This window comes from Barbus barbus (assembly GCF_936440315.1).
Source record: "Barbus barbus genome assembly, chromosome: 9".
NCBI lineage: Eukaryota > Metazoa > Chordata > Actinopteri > Cypriniformes > Cyprinidae > Barbus > Barbus barbus.
This window is the reverse complement of record NC_136737.1, coordinates 15,368,725-15,396,340: the sequence shown is the minus strand read 5'-3', so window position 1 is coordinate 15,396,340 and position 27,616 is coordinate 15,368,725. Positions and strand designations below refer to the sequence as shown.

Genomic DNA, 27,616 nt, shown 5'->3' with positions numbered 1-27,616 from the left:
GTGCTTTTAGATTAATGTCAAAACATGATATTTTTTGACATCTAGAGTAGCTGCTTATGTAGAGCGGCCCAAATCTCTCTCTTATGATAGCGTTTCATTGTAAGATATTTATGACCCTGGACCACAAACCCAGTCTTAAGTTGCTGGGGTATATTTGTAGCCATATCCAAAAAATACATTGTATGGGTCAAAATGATTGATTTTTCTTTAATGCCAAAAATCATCAGGATATTAATTAAAGATCATGTTCCATGAAGATATTCTGTAAATTTTCTACCATAAATATATCAAAAGTTAATTTTTGATTAGTAATATGCATTGCTAAGAACTTCATTTGGACAACTTTAAAGGCGATTTTTTTTGCACCCTCAGATTCCAGATTTTCAAATAGTTGTATCTCGGTCAAATATTGTCGAATCATAACAAACCATACATCAATTGAAAGCTTATTTATTCAGTAAATTTAGAAAAATTTACCCTTATGACTGGTTTTGTGGTCCAGGGTCACACACACATATATATATATATATATATATATATATATAACAACTGCACATGGGATAAAGTAAATGAGTCACACATACACAGAAAAAATATTTTTTCTTTCAATTTATTACCTAAAAAAAGAAAATGTCCTATCACAAGTCACACTGAAATGTATTGCTTAAGAAAAAAATATATTTAGATATTTTCAATTTTTTTTTTACTTGATTATTCCATTATATTCCACAAAAACAAAACAGGGCAAAGCAACGCCCTTTTTCCGCCTTCCGCCCACTTAAAAAAAGCACAAAGAAATACATAATTCACAGTTACCATTTTGGTTTCATAAATTAATACAGTCACACATGTGCTACACCGGTCTATAGCTAGAACATTGTAAATTGTTTTTTTTTTTCTCGACTCTTGTAATCAGTTTTCATTGGCTACAAGAAAGAACAGGCAACTTAAATGATGTGATCAGAACTCCAACAAACTATTGAAAATGCCCCCCGTTCCCTCCCTCCACCCTCATTCAATTACCCTATCCTAAAACTCAGATCATCTCCTATGCTTTTTTTAAATTTTCACTTTTTTTTTTTACTGTTGTACATATAGGTGAGGCACACACAGAGTATATTTCATACATATATAAAAATTAAATAATGATTTTCTTGGGGAAGAGGGAGAAATAGTCCACTGAAATCATTTAACTGAGAAGAAGGGAAGTGCATGTTGTCAACGTGTCCTTTAAGGACATCTCAATTGGCACTTTGTTGCTATAGCACTGCAGTTGAAACTTCCTTTTTTTTTTTTTCAATTAAATCAGTAAATTTGTTGCTTCTTAGTAGGACAGCAGGGTTCAAGGGACGTAATCAAACAAACAATGGAACACACTGATGGAACCTGTTTGAACTCCAGGTCGTGACTTGTAACAATCAAACCATAAAAAGCACAATATTCTACCAGAGCTCCTATAAATTGATAAAAACCTGCATAAATGCGAATAATTTGTTCAGATTTTTTCGTACACACCGAAGGGGCAAAACTTTAAGGCACTGAAGCCTTTACATAATAGAGCCTCCACCTCCTAAACACAAAAATTGCCCCCGAAAAATGTATGCTTTAACAAAAACACAGGACAAAAACAACAAAACATCCCTATGTTGTCCACCACTCTGCAAGTGTTTCGATAATGAAGGTTAAGGCCACTTGAACAGAAAAAAAAGGAAAAGACAATGTTCCCCTTCAGGTAGGTAATCTCATTGCAAACTCAGTGAGTGCAACATCGATGTGGTTCAGGACATTTTGACGTTTATTTCCAAGTAGTCATTAGGGACGAACGTCGGTTTCTAACATCCCTGTTAGTCTGCATCTGGACAAGGTTGATGGGAGTGTTGGGGTTTGCTCTGAGGATCCCTTGAATGTTCCATTGTTCCTTAGTTAGTCCAGGAATGATCCATGTACAGTAGAATTCCAGTCCCATTTTGGTTTGCGACTGATATGTAACATTACGTTCCTAATTCGAAAATCCCAAGTAGCTGGAGCAAATGTTTTTGTTTTGTTTTTTCATTTTCACAAATTCATGCTTGTATATCTTTTCTTTTCAGCACCAGTATCTCAGTATTGTTATTATTATTATTTTCTATAAAAAGGATCAGGATAATTCACACTTTTGCATGCAAAGAGAAGTCCCATATAGCAGCAGAACCGTCTGTTTGTGGAACGCCTGATAGAATATGTCAGTTCGTCTATGTATGAGGCACTATCAAGAGTGTGAAGGCGGGGGAATACGTGGATGTTTACGTGGGAATCTTCAAAGAGGTCTGGCCAAATGGACAAATAAATATTGTTAAAACTGTATCACAACTGTAAATGTTTACTGGGATAAAACCCTTGAATGGTGGTTTGTTTTAGTCAAATGCATAAATGAGAGATTCCACTTTGGCAGAGCAAGCCATTATAATGCACAATTGTAAACGATTCCTCTGGCACCCCACCACTCTCTCTATTATACACATTTAGACAGTAACAGGAGAGATACAGTGTGTATTTAAATGATTATATAACATCAGATTCATTTCACAGCTTGACTCGAGCCTTGCTGAGCAACTGCCGTTTTACATTTGGTTGGTTTGTTTGTTTTCGCGGAGGTAAAAAAAAAAGAAAAGTCACTTTATATATTCGAAAAACAACCGACTTCACAAGCCTCGTGTCTTCAATCACATCAGTATATTTTCCTTTCGTTTCATGTTTTACTTTCCTACTTGAACCTCTGATTCTACACTGAAAGCGCGTTTTTTGTATTTCTGAATATATTTATATACTAAACATGCACTGTGCCATCTCTTGGTTATGTTATGATATTTCAAATCACAGGTGTGTGTGCAAATGAACCTCCTCATCTACAAGATAAAAAACCTGAATGCTTTGTGGGTAATGCTACATATTTTGTTTCATAAATCATCATGATTCAAGAAAAACAGGACTTAAAAACAAAGAAGGTAACCCCCTTCAAATGATTCTTGAACTGTGAATGCCCATTTGTAATGAAAAAAGGAAATGTTTTTGTTAGTTCATCGTGCCTGTATTTGGCCTGTATGGATCTTCCCCCCCCCGGGGTGAAAAGAAAAAGAAAAACAAAAAAAGGAAATAGAAAAACAAATCCCAACACCGATGATGTCTGCTATGCTCATTTGTGTTTACTTCTTGGACGTTCTGAGTCCAAATTCTGTCTATTCATCAGTCCAATCCATATCCAAACATCGTCATTTAGAAATTTAGTCTATTCCAAGATCATAGTCTATCAAGGACGTAAGGTAAGTAAAAGTCTGTGAATCTTCCTTTGTGTAAAGTCTTTGTGGTCACAGGATAGACAAGGAGTGAAACCTACGAGATTCTGTGCGTCGTCGGACACAGTCTTCGGAAATTCTCCTCTCCAAAATGTAAACCCCGGTCTTCCTTGATAAGGATGGCGCAACTGTTGCTGCTTTAGGCCATGATGAATTCTGATTTCATATCAGCTTTGACATCGGGCTTCCACACAGAGTCCTCAAAGTCCAGGTCCAGGGAGCCTTCGCTAGACATACTGCTGTTACTGTTGCTGCGTCCAGCCTTGCGGTTGGGGAGCCAGTGGTACGGGGCACGGGAGTCTCGCCGGGCCTTCCTGCGCAGACGCTTCTGCTGCATGAGCAGCTGCAGTCGCTCTACTTTGCAGCGTGTGGCTCGGTTCTCTGTTTGACGCAGTCGTTCACCTGAGGAACCAAGAAGAAAAAAGCAACAACAGTTAGAGTTGAGCCTTGAATTTTTTGGTTCAGGCTAACTGATACTGGTAGTTTAAGCTAGCTAAAGATGCTAAGAATGTGCAAAATTACATTGTTCTGTAAACAAAGTTTCATAGGGTTTGTCTAAACAACTAGCTGATTCGAACTCAACAGACTAAAACAGAATGCAGGCGTCTTGAGATGGATTACACACGATTTTAAAATTGCAACAGTTTTGAGACTCAACAAAACATTGTGTTACAACAGCCAAAGATGCGGCAGCACTTTTAGGGGTAAGAAACTCTGGGAACTGGTTAACCACTGACTCCTCCCTAGCTGGCACACCAAGGCTTCCTGGCAAAGCTGGTTGCCCAAGAAAGACTTGAAGGTTAAGATGTCTTGTGTGGACAGAATCTGCATCTGAACATTCCATGCTAATGACTAGCATCCAAAACACAACATAAGGTGGTGACTATCTATGCTAGCCTTTTCAGCGGGGAAATGCTGGTGCAATACACATATTTGGTCTAGGACAGAATGACTCAGTGCTTTGGATCTCAACTGCTGATCCTGCTGAATGTTATCAAAGAACGGGCGTTGGATAAATAAACTCAAGTCTGAGCGGTGACGCTGATGTTCTTAAAAAGGCATGCTGCGATTACCCCACCCCATTGCTCTCTCTCTCTGTCTCTTTAAATCGGTACAGAAATAAGCACTCTCCACTGCCGTCTCATTTCAGAAGAGAACATCCCAGTATGTGGCAACAAGTCCTCTCTTCCCTTATCAGAAACGGTTCAAAATGTGTGGCGTGCCCTTGAGATACGCAAAAGGGAAGAAGTGCGTTCTCACAAAGGAACCCACACTCCCGTGAGGAGACTGACGCCCACACGTGCATGCGCACACGTATTCCCAAGCGATATGATCTCGACTTTGTTGTTTCTTTAACAGGAAGCAAATACCTTGCACTTTCTAATCTCACAAACAATGCTAGGGTTTTAGCTGCTAATGTGCCAATTAAGGGGAAAAAACACGAGGGGGTTTTCCACTCCACAGCGCAACCCTAAACCTTTCATTTATAAATATATTCAAGAGAATGGAAGAGAAAAAGAAACCACAATCTATTAGCCAGCTCCATTAGGAACTATCCCGGAATTAAATAATGAAATAGCAGGCTAGAATGTCAATAATCCCGAGCATAGACGATCTTTCATCGCGCGAGCTCCACCACACATACACACACAGCAACAGCAGCAGTAGCTTTTAACATGGATCGATGGCAAATTAAAAAGACCTATTGATTAAACCTTAGCTCTAGCGCAGCAATCCATCTCCAGGCGAGGACACTGCTATTGGCTTTCAATAGAAAATGCAAGCGAATGGAAATTGTAAGCGAAGTAAGTCGGGCCCTTTTTTCCCCCCTTTCTTTTCCTGGCCTGAGCTCATTGAACGAGTAATCACCCACCCAACCCCCCAATACCAAGACCCCCATACGCACACACAGTTCACCCCTCCCCAATGCCTCTGGAGAGCAAGACAGACAAGTAGGTAGAGAGAGAGAGAGAGAGAGAGAGAGAGAGAGAGATAGAGAGAAAGACATGCTCTGGAATTCCACCCAGAATGCAATAGAAAAAGAGAGCTGATGCATATTCTCGTTCGCTAATCAATTTCATCCACCTCTCCATATCAAAATGAAATCGGTATTTCGTGTGGGCTCAATTTCCCCCTTTACTTAATACCTTTCCATGGTGGGCAGGTTTGAGCCATCTAGGAATGATTTGCGCTATAAATGTAAGTGGTAGTTTTAATCATTTGGATATTCGTAGAGAAAGAACAGGCTGTACAAACAACAACAGCAGAGATCTGCCAAACAGTTCCTTCTTAACCTGGTTAGACAAATGAGATTTGGAGCTTGATCTGGCATTTTAGCATGATTAGAGAGGTTCTGGTCTAATAGGACTTTATGGGTTATGAAGGTCTTTGCTTGACTGCACAAGCTCGACAGTTACACTATTCAGAAAGGGTCTCTACGCTAATGCTTTTCTCCTTCATCTGCTCTCTCAAAGACTCTCCCTGCAACTCTAGTCCTCAAAAGTAGGGCAGCCACCTCACCTTGCAGCCTGTCAGCTCTTCTGTGCATACCAACTGGAGCTGGTGAAAAAAAAATAAGGGACCGAACTACAGAAATTTGGGAGAAAAAGAGCAGAGGAGCTCATTAACAGCACTGGGCACGGCATGCCACTGTCAAGGTATTGTATGAAGCTCACAATGGTTTCAAAGACATTAAGGCAGAGCCTTGGCTACTAAGCCAAGTTCCTTTTTGTTCTTTGTGAGAATCTGTGGCCCCAGCCAATGTCCTTTCCCACACGGTTGCCCTTCCAACCAGATCCACGGACACTGTAAAAACACATCACTGCTACTTTGGCACGGCTTGGGGGCTGTGCTGCAAGGAAAAACTAACTTAACCTGAATGTTTCGAACAACCCCCGCATCATTATCAGGATAAACATGGCTGCCTGAGGGGGAGACTCTGTGCACCCGTTTAGAGGGTTATTATTAGGCTATGGCGTGGCTGGCCGGCCTAAAGCCATCCCAACAGATCCGCCTGAGTTGTCGTGAGTGCAAAAAGAGTGAACGGCTGTGGTGGGGGGCTGGGATACACTAGGAACAAAGGCAGAACAAGCAGTGCAAAAGCTCTCCCTTTTCTGTCCCTTGCTTCCAAGACCGCTCCCTGCGCCAACGTTTGGACACATACACATACGGGGGGTGAGTTGACAAGAACAGAGAGTTATTTTGCTGCCAGCAACGATTGCAAGTGAACATCATGGACAGAAAAAGCCCCTCCCCCCTGCATTCACCCTCTCTAACCTTCCCTTCCTCCCCTCATCCTCCTTCGCCCCTACGCCAATGATGCATTGTCTCAGAGCAAACCGTGTGCTGCAGTGTCCTCACTGCAAACTCAACATTCTCAGGCCTGCGGATCACTTTGGGGGGGGGGCAAAAAAAGGCTTGTGACAAGCTGCCCGAGCCTCAGGGGAAAGGAGTGGGGGGAGGAAAGGACAAAACAAGCCCAACCCCGTCTCCTGCCGCACAGCTGTTTGGGCCCGTACATGAGATATACACCTGGCCTTCCTTTCTAACCCCCTCCCCCAGCCCCCGCATTCACTCACGCCCCTCCTCCTCAATACGGCCTCATGACGGAGGCCTCAGAGGAACATAGAAAAAGAGAGAAAGAGACAAATGAGAACAAGCCACAGAGGATAGAAGAGATTACACAAAAAAAATCCCCCTGGAATCTAAAAAGTAGCAGCGTACTGGTGAACAAAAGATGGGATGTTGCACTCGGCTCATGCTTTTTGAAGGGACTGAGCTGATGTATGAGAATGTATTGATTCCCACATAGAGGAAGAAAGATTCAGACTGAGTGTTGATGGCCATGTGAGGGGGAAAATGGAAAGGAGGAGGATTAAGAATGAGGAGAGAGAGAGTGAAACGGAGGGAGGATTTTTACCCAATCGATGAGGCTGTTGGTCTGTCTGCAGGTATTAGGTCAGTTGAGCAGGGTTTTGGGTAAACATTAAGCCCAACCCAATGTGTCGGCCCACACTACAGTGATCAGGCAGTCTCTACAAGCTTCCCTTTTGCCATTGATCCATTAAAGATCAGCTTAATTAACACTTGTCTTTGACTTGTTTATTTGTTTGCCTTGATAAGTCCTGTGATCTTTTCGAGTCTGGGTGCTGCAATCACTCTGCATCAAGGGGAGATGTCTTGGCAGCGGAGGAGGAAGTCACACAAAAATATGTCTCAGAGTTAGTGATCGACCGATATTGATTTTTTATAACCGATACCAATTATTTGCATGTCTATGTGCCCGATAACCGATATGCAGAACCGATATTTATTTACTGTTATAGAGTAAATAAATTACTGCGTGAAGTAAGTCCATACTTCACTTTGGTTTTTCCTCCTTTCAGTCATCTTAACAAAAAATGTTTTGAGAATTAGCAGTCTTTCATGCAGGGCTCTAGACTCATTCTTCCCACTGATCTCACTTTTGCAACAACATTTGATTAATCAATGCATGCTGATGAACTTTTATCATAGTTTATAGTTATAGTTTATAGTTATATGTTAACGAAAGTTTTCAACATTCAACTCGTTCTTTTTCATCTGTATTATTTGTGATTTAAATTTTGTGAACAGGAATTCCTTTTTTCGTGCGCTTTTTACTTTCAAATTTGCGATCTTGGGGTCACATTTTACAAGAAAAGATCATTGTCTGTTTTGCTTATATCTATACACCTTTAACTTTTTAAGACTAAAACAAAAGATGGATTCATTGTTATTCTTAATTAAAAAGCGCAACAACAATAAAACAGTACGTTGACAATGACAAACTCTTACATAACATTTATCAACAAAAACGAATAAGACGAGGCATGGTATAGGACACACCACATGCTGTACTATATACCTAGTATATTACAGAATGTTTAGCAAACTCTGAGGAAGCAAATAAATATTAATATATATATTTTTTTTAATTAAGGAAAGCCTCCATAGCATAACCTGAGGTAAACAGCAAAGATAACAAGCTTCTCAAAACGAAAACAAAAAGAAAAGTAAAACTAAACTGGCTGTAGCTGACAGGACTTGCATGTTTTTTCTACAAGAATACCACCACGTTCACCTTCTCTGGTTTAAGAAGCGATCTTTTACTTCAGTTTGAAAACAAATCCATCCGTTGCGCTCCATCCGCGACGCGCACCTTCACGCTCGTGCTGATGCGGCGAGTATAAACCAGGCTCTACCCACTAAGCGCTCGTGCTGAAAGCACCTCTCTTCACGTGATCAGTGAGATCTGACTCCTGCTATAATGTGCTGCGGCTGGCAGCGCGTGCTGTATGAAGCAGACGCTTTGGAGTAGCGCAGACCTGGCACTAGTACAAATGCGACCACGTCAATTTTTAACTCGCAAACAATTACCATTTTGGTCGCAGTCTAGAGCCCTGTCATGTTAAATTTAATCTTCGTATTACAACAATAAAAAACCTTTTATTTATAAAAAGCTTTAGTAGCAACACTAATATTAGCAGTAAGCAAAATGAACATAGAAAGTCTAATGTTTTCAAATGGAGAAAATAAAGGAAAGGAGTCATATCAACTTCATTTTTAACTAATGAAGTTTTAGTAGGTTTATAAGCTGTTTAATAGGATAAAGAGTGAAGAATAATTCACTGGATAATGTTAATTCACGGAATAATATTCTCTGGAATATTGGAATATAACAAGCATTGTATTTTATTGAATTTCTCAACTGGCATGCTCTAAATTATGCTGCTGACAGCGTGGTTTATCTATGCCTTTACACAGAACTATAGGCTACTCAAACTGCGATCGATCGCGGAGATAATAAATAATTAATTTCCATAGAGTTGTATTAATTTAGATGTTTATAAACGAAATAATGGTTATATAGTAAGTGTTAATACAATTTAGGGTGCTTCAAAAAAGTGAATCTTGTTAAAAGTTGCATGCGGTGTCCGAGCTGGAGCATTTCTTGAGCATCAACCCGCTGAGTGAACTGCAATATGAAAGCGGCTTCACGAGACTAATGATGAGCATATAGACAACAGAGAGAGAATTACATTCAATGCTTTTCTTTCCAACATGCAATCATTCATGGCTGTATTATTTAATTCATGCAAAGTTACGTCTTTATTGGGAGAGGACTTGACGGATTATCTATGTGACTCCGACTTCACGAGACTAATAGACCACAGAGAGAATTAAATTCAGCGCTTTTATTTCCACCATGTGCTAATTCATGGCTGTGTTATTTCAGGCAAAGTTATAGCCTATCTTTATAGGGACAGGGCTTGACAGAGTATCTTATTTATCATATTTCTTAGAGCCAAGTTGCATTTAAACTATATATCAGGCATTTATGTAATACATCTAATTTGTGCATTAATGCCTGTAATATTAAATAGTTTACTAACTACAGCAAATCAAGTACCTGCACGCCATTGCTGTCTCGTCTCCCCTCAGATGCGCTGCAATTGCGATCCTGCGCGCAATTCTGAAAACGTCCACAAGATGTTTATCGGGGAATCCGATATTACAAAACCGATATTCGATTATGGAAAAATGCTTAAATATCGGGAAAAATATCGGTAAATCGATATATCGGTCGATCTCTACTCAGAGTGTCAGACATCAACCTTTGGCATCTAATACTTATTTTTCATCCAGATCATTAATTTACCAAAAAATATATTTAAAATGCAATTCACATGTACAGTAAGTTAAATACACCTTCTCTATGATGAGCATATTTTTAATTTTGGAATTAAAATGTATTACAATATATTTTTGGAGGCATATAAGTAAAAACTGTGAAAAAAGAAAAAAAACTGTCCAAAACTATTCTGATATCAAAATACAAAAGTGTTTTCTAAATATGTCAGATTTTTAATAATAATAAAATAATAGTAATTTTTAATAATATTGATACTTCCTAGAAATAAAAATGTTATTAAATATTACAACAAAATTACTTAACTGCTTATTAAATTGAAAAACTTTTGCCCACAAAATGTAATTCATGTTGTGTGAAACAAATAAGTGAATTGCCATTAAACTGAAACTAGATAGATAGATAGATAGATAGATAGATAGATAGATAGATAGATAGATAGATAGATAGATAGATTACATTCTTAAGAACGTGACACTAGGGGTGTGCGATATGACGATTTTTGATCGTGGACGATAAAAATGTCTCCACGATCTGCTTTTTAAGAAATATCGTAGTATCGCGCTACCGCGCACATTGTCAAATACAGTTCTGGCGCCGCCGTCTCTATGTACTGTACAACAGGACATACAGCAGTAGAGTTACTCAGACAGGACACTGCACTTATTCGCGATCGCAAAAGTACATTATTTGCATACAAGCCTTGCTGGTTAAATGTTTAATTCGCGCGCTGGTCTGACGTGCGCTTGTTCTGAGCGGATACACCTGAAGCACGCGCGCTAAAACGCCTGTCTAACAGCGCCTGATTACTCAACTAAGTTATATTTTGCGCTAATACTGTCAAAACACACAAGGTTTACATACAGACTGAGTTGGTTATCTCTAAAATGAAAGTAAATAGTTAAGAGAGAAACGGATGCGTGCCTGTACTATATATTAGATGCGTGCAGCTCTTAAAGGGACAGGACACTAAACGTGCTGTCGACTGTCATTAAAGGGATAGTTCACCCTAAAATTTAATTTCTGTCATTATTTACTCAGTGGAAAACCAAACAGTTGCTGGTCCACATTGACTTTGATAGTAGGAAAGAAAAATCCTATGGAAGTCACTGAGGACCAGCAACTGTTTTTTTTTTCCACCTTCTTCAAAATAGCATTTATAAATGTTCAGCACAAGAAAGAAACTCATTCCGGTTTAAAACAACTTTTGAGTAAATGATGATATAAAAATACAACATTATGACAGAATTGACAGACAGATGACAGAATATTAATTTGTGGGGGAACTATTCATTTAACATTAACAAAACAACAAAAGCAAAAGAGAAAAATCACTCACTATTCTTGACTGAAAAACTTTAATACAGTTGCTTTAGGAATCAGTCTATGTAGTGTTTTATTTTTATATTTGTTCATTCAATTTCATTGAATGCTCTGCTAAATACACCTAACCTGGAAATAAAGCACTGTTTGTTTTATTTGTATATCATGTGTATTTGTAATGTGTATCTTTGTTCTTATTTTTTAATAAGAAAAATAAAATAATGACAAAGATTTTTTTATCTTCGCCCACTTTGGCCTAAATATCTGCCATGCATCTTTGTCTTTCTAGTTTGGCTGTAATGCTCAGACAACTTGTAAAACCAAAATAGTAAAACTAACAAAGAATCGTGATAAAAATCGTGAATCGTGATATTTCTATAAAAAATCGTGATATGATATTTTTCCCATATCGCCCACCCCTACGTGACACGTGTTTTAAAATGGATAAAAAAAATAAAAAAAAGATTTTCAGGTCCCACTTTATATTAATATATATTAAGTGGCCTTAATTACTACGTACTTGCATCAAAAAAATGAGTACAATGTACTTATTGTGTTCATATTGTATACGCAAAACACTCCTGCTGCTACTGAGGTGGGATACAGGTAAGGTTAAGGACAGGTTTGGTGGTATGGGTAGGTTTAAGAGTGGGTTAAGGTGTAAGGGATGGGCCAACAGTGTAATTACAAATGTAACTAATAACTAATGTAAATTAATTACCTGATGTAATTTCATGCAGGCGTTTTTTATTAAATAAGTACAAGTATAAGTATTGTGTACATTTGTATGTAAACAATAAGTGTACATACAAATGATTAATTTAAATGTAAATACATATATTAAGTGGCCTTAACTACTAAAGTGGGACCGATTTTCTTTATTGTGGCCACTCCTTAACACATTTATAGCATTTGCTCTGACATAACTTGCTTTACTCTCCAACAAAACACACTTTTACTGTTCTCAAGCCTCTGCAATTCTCCTGTTTAGATGTACTCGGTGATCAGTAGGTGCTCCTGTCCTATAAGCCAGCTGTAGCAAACTCCCAAAGAGCTGGGTTGGCTCTGGGTTGGGAGTAGTGGGTGCACAACACAGGACAGACATTGTGTTTGGCCATCTGCACCCCTAGCAAGAACTAAACCAGGGAAGCGGTCAAACCCTGACATCTCCATTGCTTTTTTGATACGATGGCATCAATGACCCTGCAGGGAGCTGTGGTCTCAAATGACCACAATTTGCATACTAAGAGCAATAAAAGGCATCGGATATGGCTTGCCATGGCCCCCGCCTGATGAGCAGCTAAGGATAGTCGGCCTGGGGGGTTTCTTACATGCTTGTTGGCAGTGAGCAAGGAGGGGGAATTAATTATTTAACCCCCGGTCTATCTGGGCAGGTTTGAGCACCGTAGTGACATGGTGAGAGCCCTGGGGCATTTGATCAAGCAATCTGCACAGAAGCAAAACTGTCTCTTTTGGGTTAGGAAAAGAGCTTGGCAGTGTTTAAGCACCAGGGAGGCCAGGACAAAGAGGACTGAGATCTTGACATTTCACATCGCCCCAGTATGTACACAGCAGCCGGGAGCGTTTGCTTTCGGTTGGATTAAATGATCGAGGGAAGGAATTTGAGCACCCTTCCTTGTTCTTTCTTTCTCACTCTGCTAAAATACAGCCCCACCCTGACGCTCTTGCACAGCCCAAACTAAACTAATCTGAGCTGACAGATGCAGAATGTTGAGGGGTGAACGCATTCCTGCACTATTCTCTCCCTACCAGTTTAAGACCCGTTTTGCCCCCCTTTCCTCCCTTCATTTAGTGCAGTGGCCAGGCAATACCAAATCTAAAGGCCATCCCTAAGTTTTACCCTACAGGCTTTCATTCTTTCTCTTCATCTACAAAAGGCAAGGCTGATGTACTACTGTAGTATTAAAGCACACTAGGGCAAACAAAGGGGGCTAAGAGACCCCAATGAGCACAGGAATTTGAGTCAAGAATGGCGACCCTCTTCGTACCCTCAGCTTTCCATCCCCCATCTCCTCCCCAACCCCTCCGCAAATACTGACTACAGTCTGTCAAAGCCAAAAGTCTATAAGAATCTAAGAACAGTGTGCATAGATAGATGTTTAAACAAGTGTGGTGGGGATATCGGGTTCGTTTGGTCTGCAATCACATCAAGTAGACAGCTGCTAAAAGTATGTGACATTTCAAAGGGGTCATGAAAGTCACTGAAAAAGGTCTGTCAAAAAAGGTCTGTCCCATGTAGGCAAGTTGGTCACCAGGTGCCAAAGCATATAAGTCTTAAAGAGCTCAAGCACCATGGGTAGTAAGGTGGTTTTGTCCAGAAAATAGCCATAGCACCCTTCCCTTTTCTCCGTCATGCCCAAGAGGAAGCGCCAATTAATCAGTGGGCAGTCGCTGGCCGGATATAAACAACAATTTTATGAATGGACTCTTGGTATTATCCTCTTGCTGACTTTCAAACACAATGAGCATTCTCTTGGAGCTCATATTTCTTGCGTAAATCTCTATTTAAAGGCTGCTAGGAAAACAAGTGTCCATTGACTAGCCCTGGCCCTGACTGCTGGGATGGTTTTTGCAGACGAGGCAAGAGTGGAACCAATAGGATGGCCTATTTACTTTCAATGTGGGGGAAGTATAAAGACCAATGATGGAGCATTATGCAAGCGGAAGAGGGGTTATCACACAGGAAAAGTATGTATCGCCTCAAAAAAGGTGTAGGATTCCCTACCCTTTGTGAAAATCGAGTGACCGAAGTTATTCCACCCCAGTAGTTGATGATATGTTTTCATATTGTACGGCGTTAGCTTGGTATGCTTTTAATCTAGTCTAGATTGATAACAGGCCTGCGCTTTGAACAGCGCTAGGATGATATTTCTTCATTATCTCTGTACTCTCTAACAGTGGTGTTTCATGACAGAGCAGTTCAATTTCCTCCTCAGCGCTGAAGCGAGCTGCCCCAGATAATCAGTTTTTACCAGACAGAGCGGGGTAACTGCCACACGTCTGTGAGTGCTATCTCGCTTCGTTATCTCTCTCGCTCTGGCTCTCTGCCTCTTTCCTCTTGGTAACAGAATAGTCCACCCCCATTCTTTGCCTTTCAGAGGAAAGAGGACACCGTCAGCACAGAGACAAAGCCAGACATGCTGTGGCTGCTGGAGCATGACTACAAGGGCCTGAGAGAACAAGCCTAGCTCTTCCTCCCGCTCTCTAACATCTTCACTTTTCTTATCCTTGCACCCTTGTCTTGGACCTTCTGAAACTACGTAAACACTGCCTTGGATATGAATCTTGAATCTCTGGGCTAGATCCTAAATACTACTGGCTACAATAAATGCTCTAGGAAATGAATCTCTGCAGAATTTCTGACAAATGCAATAAAACTTACCAGGAGGCTTGCACATGCGGATCTGACTCTGGCACTGCACCAGTGGGTGGAGGGTGGGTTGGGTCTCAGAGGGCACTGTAGTAGGCAGGCTGCTTAGTCTGGGGGTGTGGGGAGGTGAAGGCGGTGGCGACGGTGTTGGTGAGCTGGGGCTGTTGCACTGGGTCTGGTAACGGAGCTGCGTGAGCGACGGTGGCATGCCCTGGTAATGCCGGGTGGCACTTAAAAGGTCATTCAAGATTTGAAGGATGGTGCCTATGTCTCGCCTGGGACGTCCAGTGCTGTCCTGACAGTTGGGATGCAAAGTGCCTTAGGAAAGAAAAAAAAAACCAATAGAACTTAGACATAAATTACAGATATATAACTATTATAGATATAACTGTTGTATACAGAGTCGTCAAATATTAAACTTATTGTGAAGTTGTACCTGAAAATGTCCCAGAAAAGACTCCAGGAGCATGGTTCACAAAACTTTCGATGATAGCCCCTGGCTTGCGGGATCGCGAGGGAGTGTTACAGTTGCCAGACGTCTTTGCTGGGCAGTTGGCCTGTGCAAGACATGGGCCAGTGGTCAACTGCAAGTATAGTTTGCACATCTTAATAGTCTAATTGGTAAATGTGATTCGTCACCATTTTTATACAAAATTACTTATTGGATAAGGTAGGACAAACAGTGACTAACCTCTGGACAGGAAGCTGCAGGGCTAGGGCTGCTTGGAGAGGTGGGACAGGCCGAAGATGGCTGCTGGGAGTGAAGAAAACTTCCAGGGAGTTGAGAGGGGTGCAGTGGAGGGCTACAGTGCCCTGAGGCTGAGGTGGGGTACATGGGGGGAATGGATGGGATAGAGGGGGAAGGTGGGAAGGCCGCTGGGCTAGATGGGAGCGTTGTGCTTGGATGATGAGGATGTGGGTGATGTGGGTGAGGGTTGTGAGAAACCCTTGCCATCCCAGAGGCAGAGCCTGAAGCTGGATGAGACTGTCCTGTCGTGCCCTCTGAACTCCCACGTGATATCAGATGCCTATGCTGTAACTGTGGGCCGCCCGAGTGCTGCGCTGCCAACTGCAGTTGGACAAACATCATATGATCGCCTACTCGCAGAGCCAGGGTTAAAGGAGACCGGCCAGACAGGAAGTCACTGACCTGTGAACAGGAAATGAAGAGGGGGTGGCTTTAGTAATTCCCTTTGCACTGCTCTAAACTGGAAAAGAATTTGGCAACATGACTGAATGCCTTTTTATGAATAAGCAGAAGTATACAAGAGGCACACACACACAAAACACTCTACCATTCAGCACACCCACAAAACGCTAACTTCTGTCTGGCCCCAGGCCTGAAAAATCAGCCATAGAAACAGGATGCAGACCCACTCAGCACACAGTCACATAATAGCTAATTGTTTGAAAGGCTGGACCGGAAAGGCCTGCCCAATTTAGGAGTACCCAGAATGGAAGTTGAGCCAAGGGGCTCTCCAACTCCTGGAAAACAAGGCGAGAAATACATAATGCTTGTCTTGACTTTGCTCTCCAAACACTTAAAACAACCTCTGCCTAGTTCGATATCTGAGACATTCTTTATTGCATCTGCCACATCCTGAGGATGTTTTAACTGTAGCTTTGATAACAATAAATGTCTGAAGATGCAGTATGACTATAATGCACAAGCATAGAAGAATTAAACGCACCAGAAAATAACTATGAAAGCCATGACGATTCCTTCAGGAGATCTAGTCAGCATCTGAGTGTGTGAATCACTGGGGCCTACCCTCCATCCTTTTTTTTTCTAGCTCTTTTTCTGATCTCTCGCAGTTGAGTGACCTTTACTATTCTGTGCATTTAACTGACCAGAAGAGCCAGGTATAAAGACCCTTTTCCATCTTTAGTAGAGATGAAGTTTTAAAAAAAAATCCTCTTGATAGGCATGTATGACTAAGAACTAATAAAAATACACTGCATACTCTAGATTGATGGTAAACCCTGTTTAAAGGTCATTTGTGAAATTGGTGGCTCACCCCAAAGTGAGGGTGGATCCCACCCCTGAATGACAGCTGTCATGCAAGTTGATTTGCATCTAATGCTCAATTCAGATTCCAACAAAAGGTCCCTGTAGTTACTCGGTTGCCATTAGCATATAGCGGAGCACCCCTGTTATAGGATAAAGGCTTTGAATATCTGAAGCAAGCAGGGCACTGAACATCCAAGCAATAATAATTAAAATTATTTGGGCCTACAAATCGTCAAGTAAAGCGTGCCAGACCCCACATTAGCCTTGCAGATCAGTCATCATGACCAAGGATCTTACTGACTCATTCAAAGCCCAGACTCATCCCACATAATGAGTGCGCGTGAACCCCCACAAACCAGTAAAAGTGCCTCTGAAAGGCGAGGACGTGGTCTGCAGAGACATTTCCCACAGCAGCCGTCAGTTTGAGTCACACAGACCTTTGTCAATACATCAGTTAGCCTACACTCTTCTAGTGTAATAACCAAATGACCACAAAGACAAAGACGCAGTGGGTTAACAGATCTGCAGTCTTCACTTACACAGCATCTAAGGAATGTGTGTGCAAGTATACATTGTATACTGTTTCTGTGTTGTTTAAGAGTTCATGACTTGACTGGAAAAACAAAGACATATTAACAGACCATTTTGGAGAGCTTTGGTGCTTGTGGAAGAAACCCTATATTTAGTTACCCTCAGAAATCTGCCTATAATCAAGAGTTTCAGAAGACTTGTGGCCAGAAATTCCACACTTCACCTAGCACAGCTATATAGAATCTGTCAGGTGTATGGAGCCTGAGGTGTCAACATGTAGTCTATATCACCTAAAATGGATAAGATACTCAAAAGAGACCGCAAGTGTACGTTTGCACACGTCTCTTTGTTCTTAAGGCCACTGACTCACTCTCATCAAGGCACACAGATCAAGTTCTATAACAGAACGCTCTTGACACTGGCTTGGAAAATCTTTTGAAGCCAGAAGCCTACCTGGATTCACCCTTTTTTCAGTCACTACATGAAAAAAAAATAAACTAGAAGTCATATTCTCTACAAAACAGCCTTACATGGAATGTGCAGGCACAGAAAGTTTTCCACAGAACTGGAACGGCAATAATTCAACATTTCTTGCAGCCATTTTTATGTATACAACATTTAGGATAATATGCTATCAATAAGAATGAAGTACAATGCAAATATAGTATTTTGTGAAGATAAATTATGCATTCTGTCTATTCAGTCTGCAAATTTTATTCTAAAATCAGTGCCGAAAATGCGGAAATCTGCCGATATTAAATCAACAAAAGGCAGATATGTACATCTACGGCAACAATGTTGCCACGTTGAAGAACTATATACTTGGCTAAGCCAACATTGGTTCACCTGACTAGTGCTACTCTTCCTTCATCTTTACACTTCGTCCATTTTGATTTGTTGGGGAGGCATTTTGCTCTGCAGTGGGCTGCAGTTGCTATGCAGTGAAGAGCGAGTGAAGGAGAGAGAAAGAAAACATGATAAGGGGAGACAGGGGAGGAGGGCTGGGGGAGAAACCTTGTAGCGAGAGAGAGGGTGGAGGGGTGTGAGGATGCCAGTGGATGCTGATGAAATATTCAGTGAGAGTACGCCTCTAGCTCCTTCTGTTTTTTTTTCCCTCCCTTCCAACTCTATAGCTGACGGTTTTATTTATTGGGGTCCCTGCGTTTCAAGGAACCCATTTGCAGGAGGTTTCTTCTGTAACACAGGAGATGCAGGGCAGGAGCTCGGAACAGCACCAGACTGACATTCATCCACAGCCTAAAGACACCCATCTTTGAGGGGTCAAGTAAGAAAACAGGTTCTTTTGATACCGAGCAGGACTAAAACACTACTGGTCACCTATCAAAGTCCCCAGCAAACACGGAAAGTTCAAACCCAGCTTATTAACCCTCACCATCGACTGGTGGGTTTTGAACGCACTAGGGGGCCATCAATATGGTCCTCGCAAAGAGGCATGAAGGGTGTGGATGCAATAACAAGCTCCTTTACAATAATCAATCACTTGCATCTTTCCTCAAACCCTGAAGAAAAGACTACCTTCAAAGATCTCACTCGAGGGGTTTGACCTACTCAAGGTCTACAAGAGATCGTATGGTGAGGATTCAGTGGGTAAAGACTAAATTGGATCAGTCAGAACTTGCAAGGACCCTCTTTCCATAATGTCTGTTGACCAAAACCAAATACTTAATGGGACGGTTCATCCAAAAATGATGTTGTCATCATTAAAGTCATTCCAAACCTATATGGCTTTATTCTTCTTATGTGGAGAACAAAAGGTGACAAGTTTTTTTCCATACAATGGAGTCTAATTTGGGAATTTTTTTTACACAGAATAAAGAAAGTTCATACAGGTTCAGATGGAAATTAGGCAAATGATGACGCCATTTTCAAGTTTTGTTCCTGCCATGGCCACTCTTCCTCATTCTCTGAGCTCCGGGTGACCATCAAAGATATGCACAGTGAAAGCGCAACACCTTTTTCCTCAGATGACTGCACCGATTTGTCTGGGTAGGCGAGAGACTGAGTCAAAACAGACGTGTCGCACTTGCAGCCAACAGGATTCAAAATATCTACAATCATGGGACTCAGCATTAATTAATGACTTAAAAAAGCATATAGGGAAATGTCACAGAATAAAAAAACACACCAAGAAGGATAAGTATAAGGAACAGTGCTAAAAAAGGAAACGGTTCAAAACAGAAGAGAAGTTTGACCCTAATTAAAAAAGCTGGTGGCTTGGTTATCGGCTAATGAGAAGTTAGCCCCCCCCCTCCCTTTTCAGTTCAGTCACGAAACCAAGCACTTCAATCACAAAGGCGGATGGGAAACAGGAACAGTCACGAATCCGAGTGATTGCCCATGTCAACATAGTCCCTCTTGGATTGGTAGTGCTCTACGTGCTGATCAGAGAAACGCAAACTAATCTCTCCTCCCATGTGCCAGCTGTTCCCACAATACACCGACACCCACGTTTCCTATTTCAAATATTTGTAAAGTCAAAAAAAAAATTAATTGTAGAAATGGCACAAAAGCCATCGGCATCCTGTGGAGTCTTGCCACTCAGCATGATGTGGGATCCCACCGCTTCTATTTTCGTCCTCAATCTATACCTGGGATTCTGACTCATCACTGTCCTTCCCGGTAATCACAGACCCTCTCTCAGACTTAGTTACTCTCCTTCCCTTGCTCCCTCTGGGAAGGGGGTTGCGTGGGTGGAAATGGCAAGGGGGTGACTGAGAGGTGACTCGCTCTATATTGTTGGATCCCATTATTTGCATCTGTCCATTTCCAGACACAATGACAGGCGCCCCGGCCCCATTTTAAAGTGGGTAGGTGGGAGTCTAGAGGGTGGAGAGTTATGACAGAAAAACATCTCTAGTGTATAGAACTGAGACCACGGAAAAGGCGCTTGCTTGTGGAAACAAACTGCTATGTTATCCCCCAAGGACAAAGCGAGCAATCTACCTGCCTTTAGAGGCGGGTTAGAACAGAAACCACTAATTAACAAACTTTGTCGCCTGAAGAATCAGACACCAGTCATTATTTCTACTTGATGGGCAGAGTTACCAGCAACAAAGTGGCGTTTGAATGCAAAAGTGGTGTTTTAATGTTCAAGAGGACAGCTGATCTATCAAGTGGAGTGCAGAAACTGGGCTATATTTTCCCTTGGAACTAAGAAACTCCTTGATGTCATTTCATTCTTCCTCTTTAACGGCGGAGAGGGTAAAACTGGAGACTATGGAGAGACAAGCGAAACCACAGCAGCTTTAAATTATAGGCCAGAAAAAAGCTGTTAGGCCAGAGTAACAAGGGAAAAATGGCATTCCAATAATTGCAAGCCTTCCCTTTCCATAAAACAGTCTGGTTACGAGGAGCCTGAGATAGATCTTTCCCTGGAAGCAAGCACCATAGCTCTTGGATTTCTGCTATGTATATGTGGTTGTCCACTGTAACTACAAATCCAACCTTATCTAGCAAGACGAGTAGGTATCGTTGCGCGGAGATCAATTTTTACATTCGTTGTGGTGGCACGATTGTGTTGACTAATTTCAATTCTGAAAGAATGATATGTCTCGCGTTTGACAATGTTACTGACTCAGTTGATGCCTGTAACCATGAAGCTACAAAAAGGACACAAATGATGACTTAAGATGATGATTTCTAAAAAGGGGCCATTTTGTAAGCGGCCAGATGACACAGTTAGCTGCCCACAAATAGTACATTAGAACAGAGAAAAAGCACAAGTAAGGTTTGCATGGTACTGCAAAAGGTTTTTTGATGAGAAACGCCAAACTCAGTCACTCTTCACAGGTTGAAAAGCTTTTCTACAGAAACAGGAGACACTGCAGCTGCCAGGAGAAGGCGCATTGAACGATAAGAGCGGTGCACTCCCCGGTCTACCCTTCCCCCTCGTAGGCACACAACCACACTCCTCTGTCGTCATTACAGATAGGCGCTTTCCTCTCCTACACACACACCCGTATCACTCGCACACAAACAGAATAACACAGGATTTCCCAAAATATCAGCAAGGAGATGCAGTGGAGGCATGTGGCGGACTAATTTCATGCACATACAAATGTATTTAAAATATATTTGTGTCAATATCCAGCAAATGATTGGATGACAATTGCAATTTAAAAATGTAAACAATAAGTTAAATGAGGGAAAATAACTGATAGCTAAGGTTTAACGATTAGCTAGAAATAAAAATACAAAATTAGTACACATGAAATAGTAGTTTCAGAGTTTCTTGCACATGAAAGGTGGCATCTCAATGAAGTGGCTTCTAGGTGGGGTTTGCCTCGGCTCACAGATGTTGCCTGGAAACTGGAAGGTGCTTCTTAAAATATGCGTAGTAAGTGTGTGGAGGTCCTCAAGTTAAAAGCTTAGGAGGGCATCATCTGTATCCCATTACCCTATGTGTCAGTGCAACATCTTGCCAAGTAGAGAGTTCAAAAACCTACAAAAAAGAGCCAACTGCGGGTGTTCACTCCTGCCCTGGCAATTAGGTTAAGTGTATGCACAACTGTCCAATGTAATGGGCCACTGTGTATTCAAACATCTACTGGGATGACCTTATTAGACTGAAACCTTACCTGTGTTTCCGTCAAGCTCTCCAGCGCCTGCATTACTGACTGCTCAGGTCTTGATGCTTGAGACTTTAAGAAGAGAGAAACGACAGGGTAAATATGTGTGACAAAAAGAGTTGGCGAAGTACAGCACATGCAATGAAGCTCATGCTATTTTTACCATTAGGCCTGCTTCAACTGTTGGAACCAGCGTTAACTTGCTCCCATCCGTTATTCCCAAATCTTGAAGTTTTCCTGAACTCAGGCGTCTAGAAAAAACAAGGAGATGTTAGACTTCAAACCTCAAGATGCGAAAATTGCCAAAACAAATCCGTTTTGTGACTTACTGACAAATACAAAAGATATTTTGAACAAGTTAAGTTAAGTTAAGTCGTGACGTATTGTCAAGTATGGTGACCCATACTCGAAATTGGTGCTCTGCCTTTAACCCATCCAAGTGCACACACACAGCAGTGAGTAGTGAACAAATCCACACATCTCTCAGTGAACACACACCGGAGCAGTGGGCAGCCATGCTGCGGCGCCCGGGGAGCAATTGGGGGTTCGGTGCCTTGCTCAAGGGCACCTCAGTCGTGGTATTGAGGGTGAAGAGAGCGCTGGACGTTCCCTCCCCCCACCTACAATTCCTGCCGGCCGGGGGCTCGAACTCGCAACCTTTCGGTTACGAGTCCGACTCTCTAACCATTAGGCCACGACTTCCCACAATGTTGAAACTGATTTTGTCCTATACAACATTGGACCCCATTGAATTTCACTGTAGACACTTTCCAAAATATTGTCTTTTTTGGTCCACAGAAGAAGGTCTTAAAGGTTTGGAATGACACAAGGGTGAGTAAACGATGAAAGAATCTTAATTTTATGAGTGAAATCTCTCTTTAACCATACATAAAACCACCGTGGAAATAATATTTTGGCTCTGTTATGATGTATGTTTTCTTTTCAATCTATACATATTTAGACAAGTTCATGAAACAAAGTAAAACAATTCTAGGCTACTACATTTGTAGCCTATACCAGCAGACCAAAAACCACAGCATATGTAAATCAGCATGCTTATTCCAAAAACACCCCCGCATGAATCCCAGTGTTTCAAACACACAGTCTAAATGTATTTTTAACCCACAAATCTCTTAAAATATCTGCCCTAGTGGCATAAATGTGTACACTTGTGCTCAGGCTAAATGTCACCACCTCCTGCCGAACAAAGGGACTGAGCACTTGGCCTGGAGGCAGCTAAACTAAACAGAAGAGATTAAGCGACTCTCTTCGTTTTAAAAAGATGATGTAATTTGGTGGTGATTACTTGTGAGGGCTTTTCAATCGGCCCAATTCAAAGCACAAACAATGCAACTGTTAGGGTCATTTGCAAATGACAAAAGAGCTTCTCTCTCACCTCCCAGCTCCACCACCCAAGTGCAATTGTTAGGCAATGTGCAAACTGCACTGAAACTAACATTGCCTCTTTTTCTCTTAACATTCACTCAGAATATTCTAACACCGCAGTGCGAGTCCCACTAGGAATGCTTTATTCCTAGACATTCAGTTTAAAATGACAATTACTAAAGCCATGCATATTCTAATCAAGCAAAGCAACCAGTTTAATCAAGAGATTAGGAACTTCTATTTATATGCATGCAATGCTGTCAGTTGCGCACACCTTTGGGTCCTTTATAAGCCGTTAAACTGACATCGCTTGCATAATGTTATGAACTAGTTGTACAGTTTCAGGTGTGATGCAGGTTTCTGCACCTTGCACATGGCCTATATTAAACTGACTTTCACAGCACACTGTCAACAGCATAGATCCCTTTCACTTCTCTATTGAAGAGGCTGTGGACTGCCACAGCAAAAATATCATGGTAGACATTGTAACATTGACTGCAATGTTGTTATGTATTAAAAACATGACCCAGGGCTCCGTGATGCAGGTGTCTATGGCAAGCCATTAAAATATGTATTCATTCACATGTATATTTTGTACTAGATGCTGACTACCTTTCTTTTTCATAAATACTAGCATTTGACTACTCCGGTAGTGACTACTATCTATTGAGTTAGTCAGCAACTGCTCATTCCTTGCATACTAGTGCTTACTGTTTTGCGAGTAGTCAATATCCCGATATTAGTAACCAGAACAGATAACAGTGACTATCTGAATGGTTCAAAACTACTAAACAATCAGTACTACAACCTAATGAAGAATTAAATTGGAATAGCTACTAGTAACTACTAGTCAGAAGTGAATAGTTTATATACATAGCCTATACATATATATATATATATATATATATATATATAAACAATAGTTGTCATTACTGAAACAGAGACTAGTTAAGGAATATAATATTTATTGAATAATGTTATTCATTGAATAGATGCCAATTGTATGTAATATTTTTCGTGAAATGGAAGATACACTAGTCACTACTGGATTAAGTACTAGCAATAAAAACAAGAACTCATAACATAAAAATATAAGCCAGCTAGTTAGTTTAAATGAATAAATGTTAAAACGGCTTGCCATCAGAGGTGGCTTAAAATCTCCATTCGGAAGCCCAGCCAAAACCCACCTTCTTAAAAATAACTAACCGTGCAGTCTCACAGGAACACATCAGACTACTACTCACGTTTCTTTGTGTAGCAGAGCGAGTCTTTCTTTGGGTACTTTCAGTCTTTGAGAGAGTCTTCGCTTTAGCCCTTCCACGGTCTCTTCTGCGGGAAGGGAGAGCTCAAAGCGTGTGCCGGTGGTGGAGTGGATGTACAAATTCATGGGGGGCTCGCCGGAGACGCTCTCGCAGGACGGCGCAGCTCCGCGACTGCTGCAGCTCCGGGCGCTCGGATGCTGGTCCATTCGATAGCCTACGATAGAGGAGACAGGGTCGGTGGAAGCGGAGGGATCTCTCTATCTGTAAAAGCTCTTGGAAAATATTCCCAATGATTATTCCCGTTTGGTGATCGATCCTGCGGTGATCCTAATAGCTTCTTTTACAGCAGTATTTAATTCTATCTTTCCGACAGTGCATTAAGATGCATATTCTGTAGTCCTTTGTCGTTGACAGTGTACTGCAAAACCAGCGCGACCTTCTTTTTTTTAAAGCGCAGCCCTCATCGCGAAGAGAAACTCCAGTGAAACACGCATAATAATGCTCGTTGTTTCACCGGATCTCGTTGCCACTGTGCCGCTTTGGTCACACCCACAAAAGCTCTGCCCAATCACATAAGGCGCAAGCAAAGACGTCATACGAGTAGCCAATGGGGGGATGTGCTGCTCACCCACGTGGAGCGCAAACCCCGCCTCTTTTTCTCTCCCCCACATCGCTTTCCTCATTGAGGACAAATCCAATCTGAGTGGGCGAGGAGCTCCAGCCCACTCGTACCAATTCCACTCCATTCATGAGGCAAACTGTCAAAGTAACAAGTCACCCAATATAACCTTGAATGTTTAATTAGCAACACTGAACGCTCTGTTTACAAAATACAACAAATTGTCATTTACATATATAGCCAAGAATAAGAACCAATAAGTTGCATGTTTGTTGCCCACTGTGTCAGTTTTTGCAACATCTTCCACAGCCCAAATTGTTTTAGCATTTTTGTGAGATATTTGTGATATGCCTATTTTACACATTGATATATGGGTGATTCTTATTTTATTTGTTTGGTTTCTGAAGCAAACTTTTTCTAGCAATTAACATTTGAATGCATGTATGTATCTAGTACTAGCAGTAATTATAATAATAATGTTTCCGAGAACAGTGATTTGGCTACTTGTTATAAATATATCTGTATTGCGTTCATTTGTATTATAAATTGAAACTGTATTCAGTTTAAAAGTTCAAATGCCTTGGTGTGGGACAAGTTCAATACTGAGAAATGTAACATTTGTGTCGTCTTTAGATATACTATAGAATGAGTAAGAGGCACAGTTAAATGTTTAAAGCTATAATAATCTACCTTTCAAAGCTAAAATGCATTTTTATGTCATTGCTAGAGGACAGAACACTCCCCATAATTGAAGAATCACCCATATGCAAATATATTATTATCCACGCATGCTCTAAGAGCTTGTAATCTTTCTACGTGTGCAGCTTACGTTTAAAAGCATGCATTACGGTTATCATTATCTCTATTCAAATAGTATGCTCTTAAGGAAATGTTGCGTCCCAGTCATAGAGTATAATAAGCATCTCTTGGGGCGATACACAAATTGACACGTACGTCACTCCCTATCACGATCTCGTGCCAAATGTGCTGTCTGCAGATGGTAGGGCAGCTGTGATATAACACCTTATCTGTACAACACAACTTGAGCTACTGATAAAAATATCTTGTTTTGGGTTATATAGCAGATCCGTTTGTACGAAATGCATGCCTCATGCAGATAAAACGCTGTTTGTACCTTACACCGGAATTTACAACTCATTCAGGTGATGCATGAGCATGGCCATCATTGATTTACGTTAACCTGTGTGAAAAAAAATCTAAGTGCAATTAACTTTGTAGTGACACTTGAGCGCCTACCAGTGGTGAAAGGATGTATTGGCAACACCAATTTCTAAACAAGTATGAAGCATAAGCATGCAGATCCATAACTTTTGTATAAGCGGGAAATAAACATCAGGTGGAAGCTTAGGAGGTTAATATTTTTGCGCTGCTTAAAGGAAAAGTTCACGGAAAATTGAATAGTTTGTCATTTACATATCCTTATGTTATGACATTCTTTTTTTTTTTTTTTCCTCCGTAGAGAACAAAATGAGACTTTTAGGTAGAATGACAACCTTAGTGACTATCTTAAGAAAAAAAAACATGCAATTGCATGAAAACTGTGGCTGTCAGATCCTAATATTTTCCTTTTGTGTTCCACCGAAGAACGAAAAGTGACACAAAACAACACGAGGATGAGTAAAATGACAGTATTTTTTTATTTGGAGGTGAATTAAACCCTAACCCTAACCCTTTTCAAATTCAATCAGTCCCAAAAGCAGTCAGAAACCAGATTTTAAAATGTGATTTTACACAGAAGTCAAATTAAAAAGTAAAGAACTCACATACTGCTGCAAAACTCAAAAACAGGTTGACAGCAACCCAGCTGTTGCTCAAAAAGTTCACTTAATAGATAATATCATTTTGACACTCACCAATTATTGTGGCGAAAACCTCAAAGTTTCGCGACAATGTCTCAGATTCCTCCACAAGGTTGCCTAGTTTTGGCATGTATAGAGAAAATGATAATGTAGTTCAGATTTGTTCTGAAGAAATGTCCACTAAGATGTGGCTACAACAGCCGGTCCACTTCAGCCGTCCCTGTACAGATGCCGGTTTAAATCCCAAGTCTACTCCAGTGCTCCTGCTATCCGAAACTACACCTTGTGACAGCATTCGAGCGCTGGAGTTGAAGTATAACACCTCTTTACAACAACAGAATGGGTGGAGACTTTGCTTCTTGCGATGTCAGCATGTGATTTAAGGTGGAGCCCTTGAATCACACGCTTTACTTGCTTTTTCATGGAGCTTTCTGAACATTGTCGGAATTTCTGACTGTAGTTTTACTGAGATTAAATCTAAGGCTGTAAACAAACTTCATTCGGTTGGAAAAAACACATGTAGTCAAACTATAAGAACCGAGCCACCTTAAAAGATGTTAACGTGGAGTAGCCTTTGATTTAGGAGGGGCGTGACTATGTCCTGACGTCATAAAGATGTTACTAGGCAACCAGTCAAGGAAAACACATTGCTTGGATACAAGATAAGTCTACTGTAAACAAC

The 27,616-nt window shown here is 41.0% G+C and overlaps 1 protein-coding gene across 2 annotated transcripts; it reads right to left on the bottom strand.

Moving 5' to 3' along the window:
- Window positions 1-606: 606 nt before the first annotated feature.
- On the bottom strand, window positions 607-27,270 carry LOC306875496 (midnolin). 2 transcript variants are annotated; one of them, XM_079426116.1, is made up of 8 exons: window positions 26,989-27,270; window positions 24,478-24,709; window positions 22,011-22,098; window positions 21,857-21,919; window positions 15,408-15,866; window positions 15,153-15,300; window positions 14,729-15,034; window positions 607-3,734 (listed from the first exon to the last, which is right to left on the bottom strand). In XM_079426116.1, the coding sequence occupies exons 1-8, from the start codon at window positions 27,062-27,064 to the stop codon at window positions 3,472-3,474; spliced, it is 1,635 nt and encodes a 544-aa protein (XP_079282242.1). In that variant the 5' UTR covers window positions 27,065-27,270; the 3' UTR covers window positions 607-3,471. The 2 variants fall into 2 exon arrangements, with proteins under 2 accessions (XP_079282242.1, XP_079282243.1); XM_079426117.1 differs by having other exon boundaries at window positions 15,153-15,273.
- Between the last annotated feature and the right edge of the window lie 346 nt (window positions 27,271-27,616).

What these genes read in the sequence shown, in the direction of transcription:
- LOC306875496 (XM_079426116.1), bottom strand. Translation starts at nt 27,064, where the DNA reads ATGCCAAAACTAGGCAACCTTGTGGAGGAATCTGAGACATTGTCGCGA. An exon ending in GGTTTTCGCCACAATAATTG is followed by an intron (nt 24,710 to 26,988) that starts GTGAGTGTCAAA and finishes CCTCTATCGTAG; the next exon opens with GCTATCGAATGGACCAGCAT. An exon ending in CTTTTCTGGGACATTTTCAG is followed by an intron (nt 15,035 to 15,152) that starts GTACAACTTCAC and finishes TTCTTTCCTAAG; the next exon opens with GCACTTTGCATCCCAACTGT.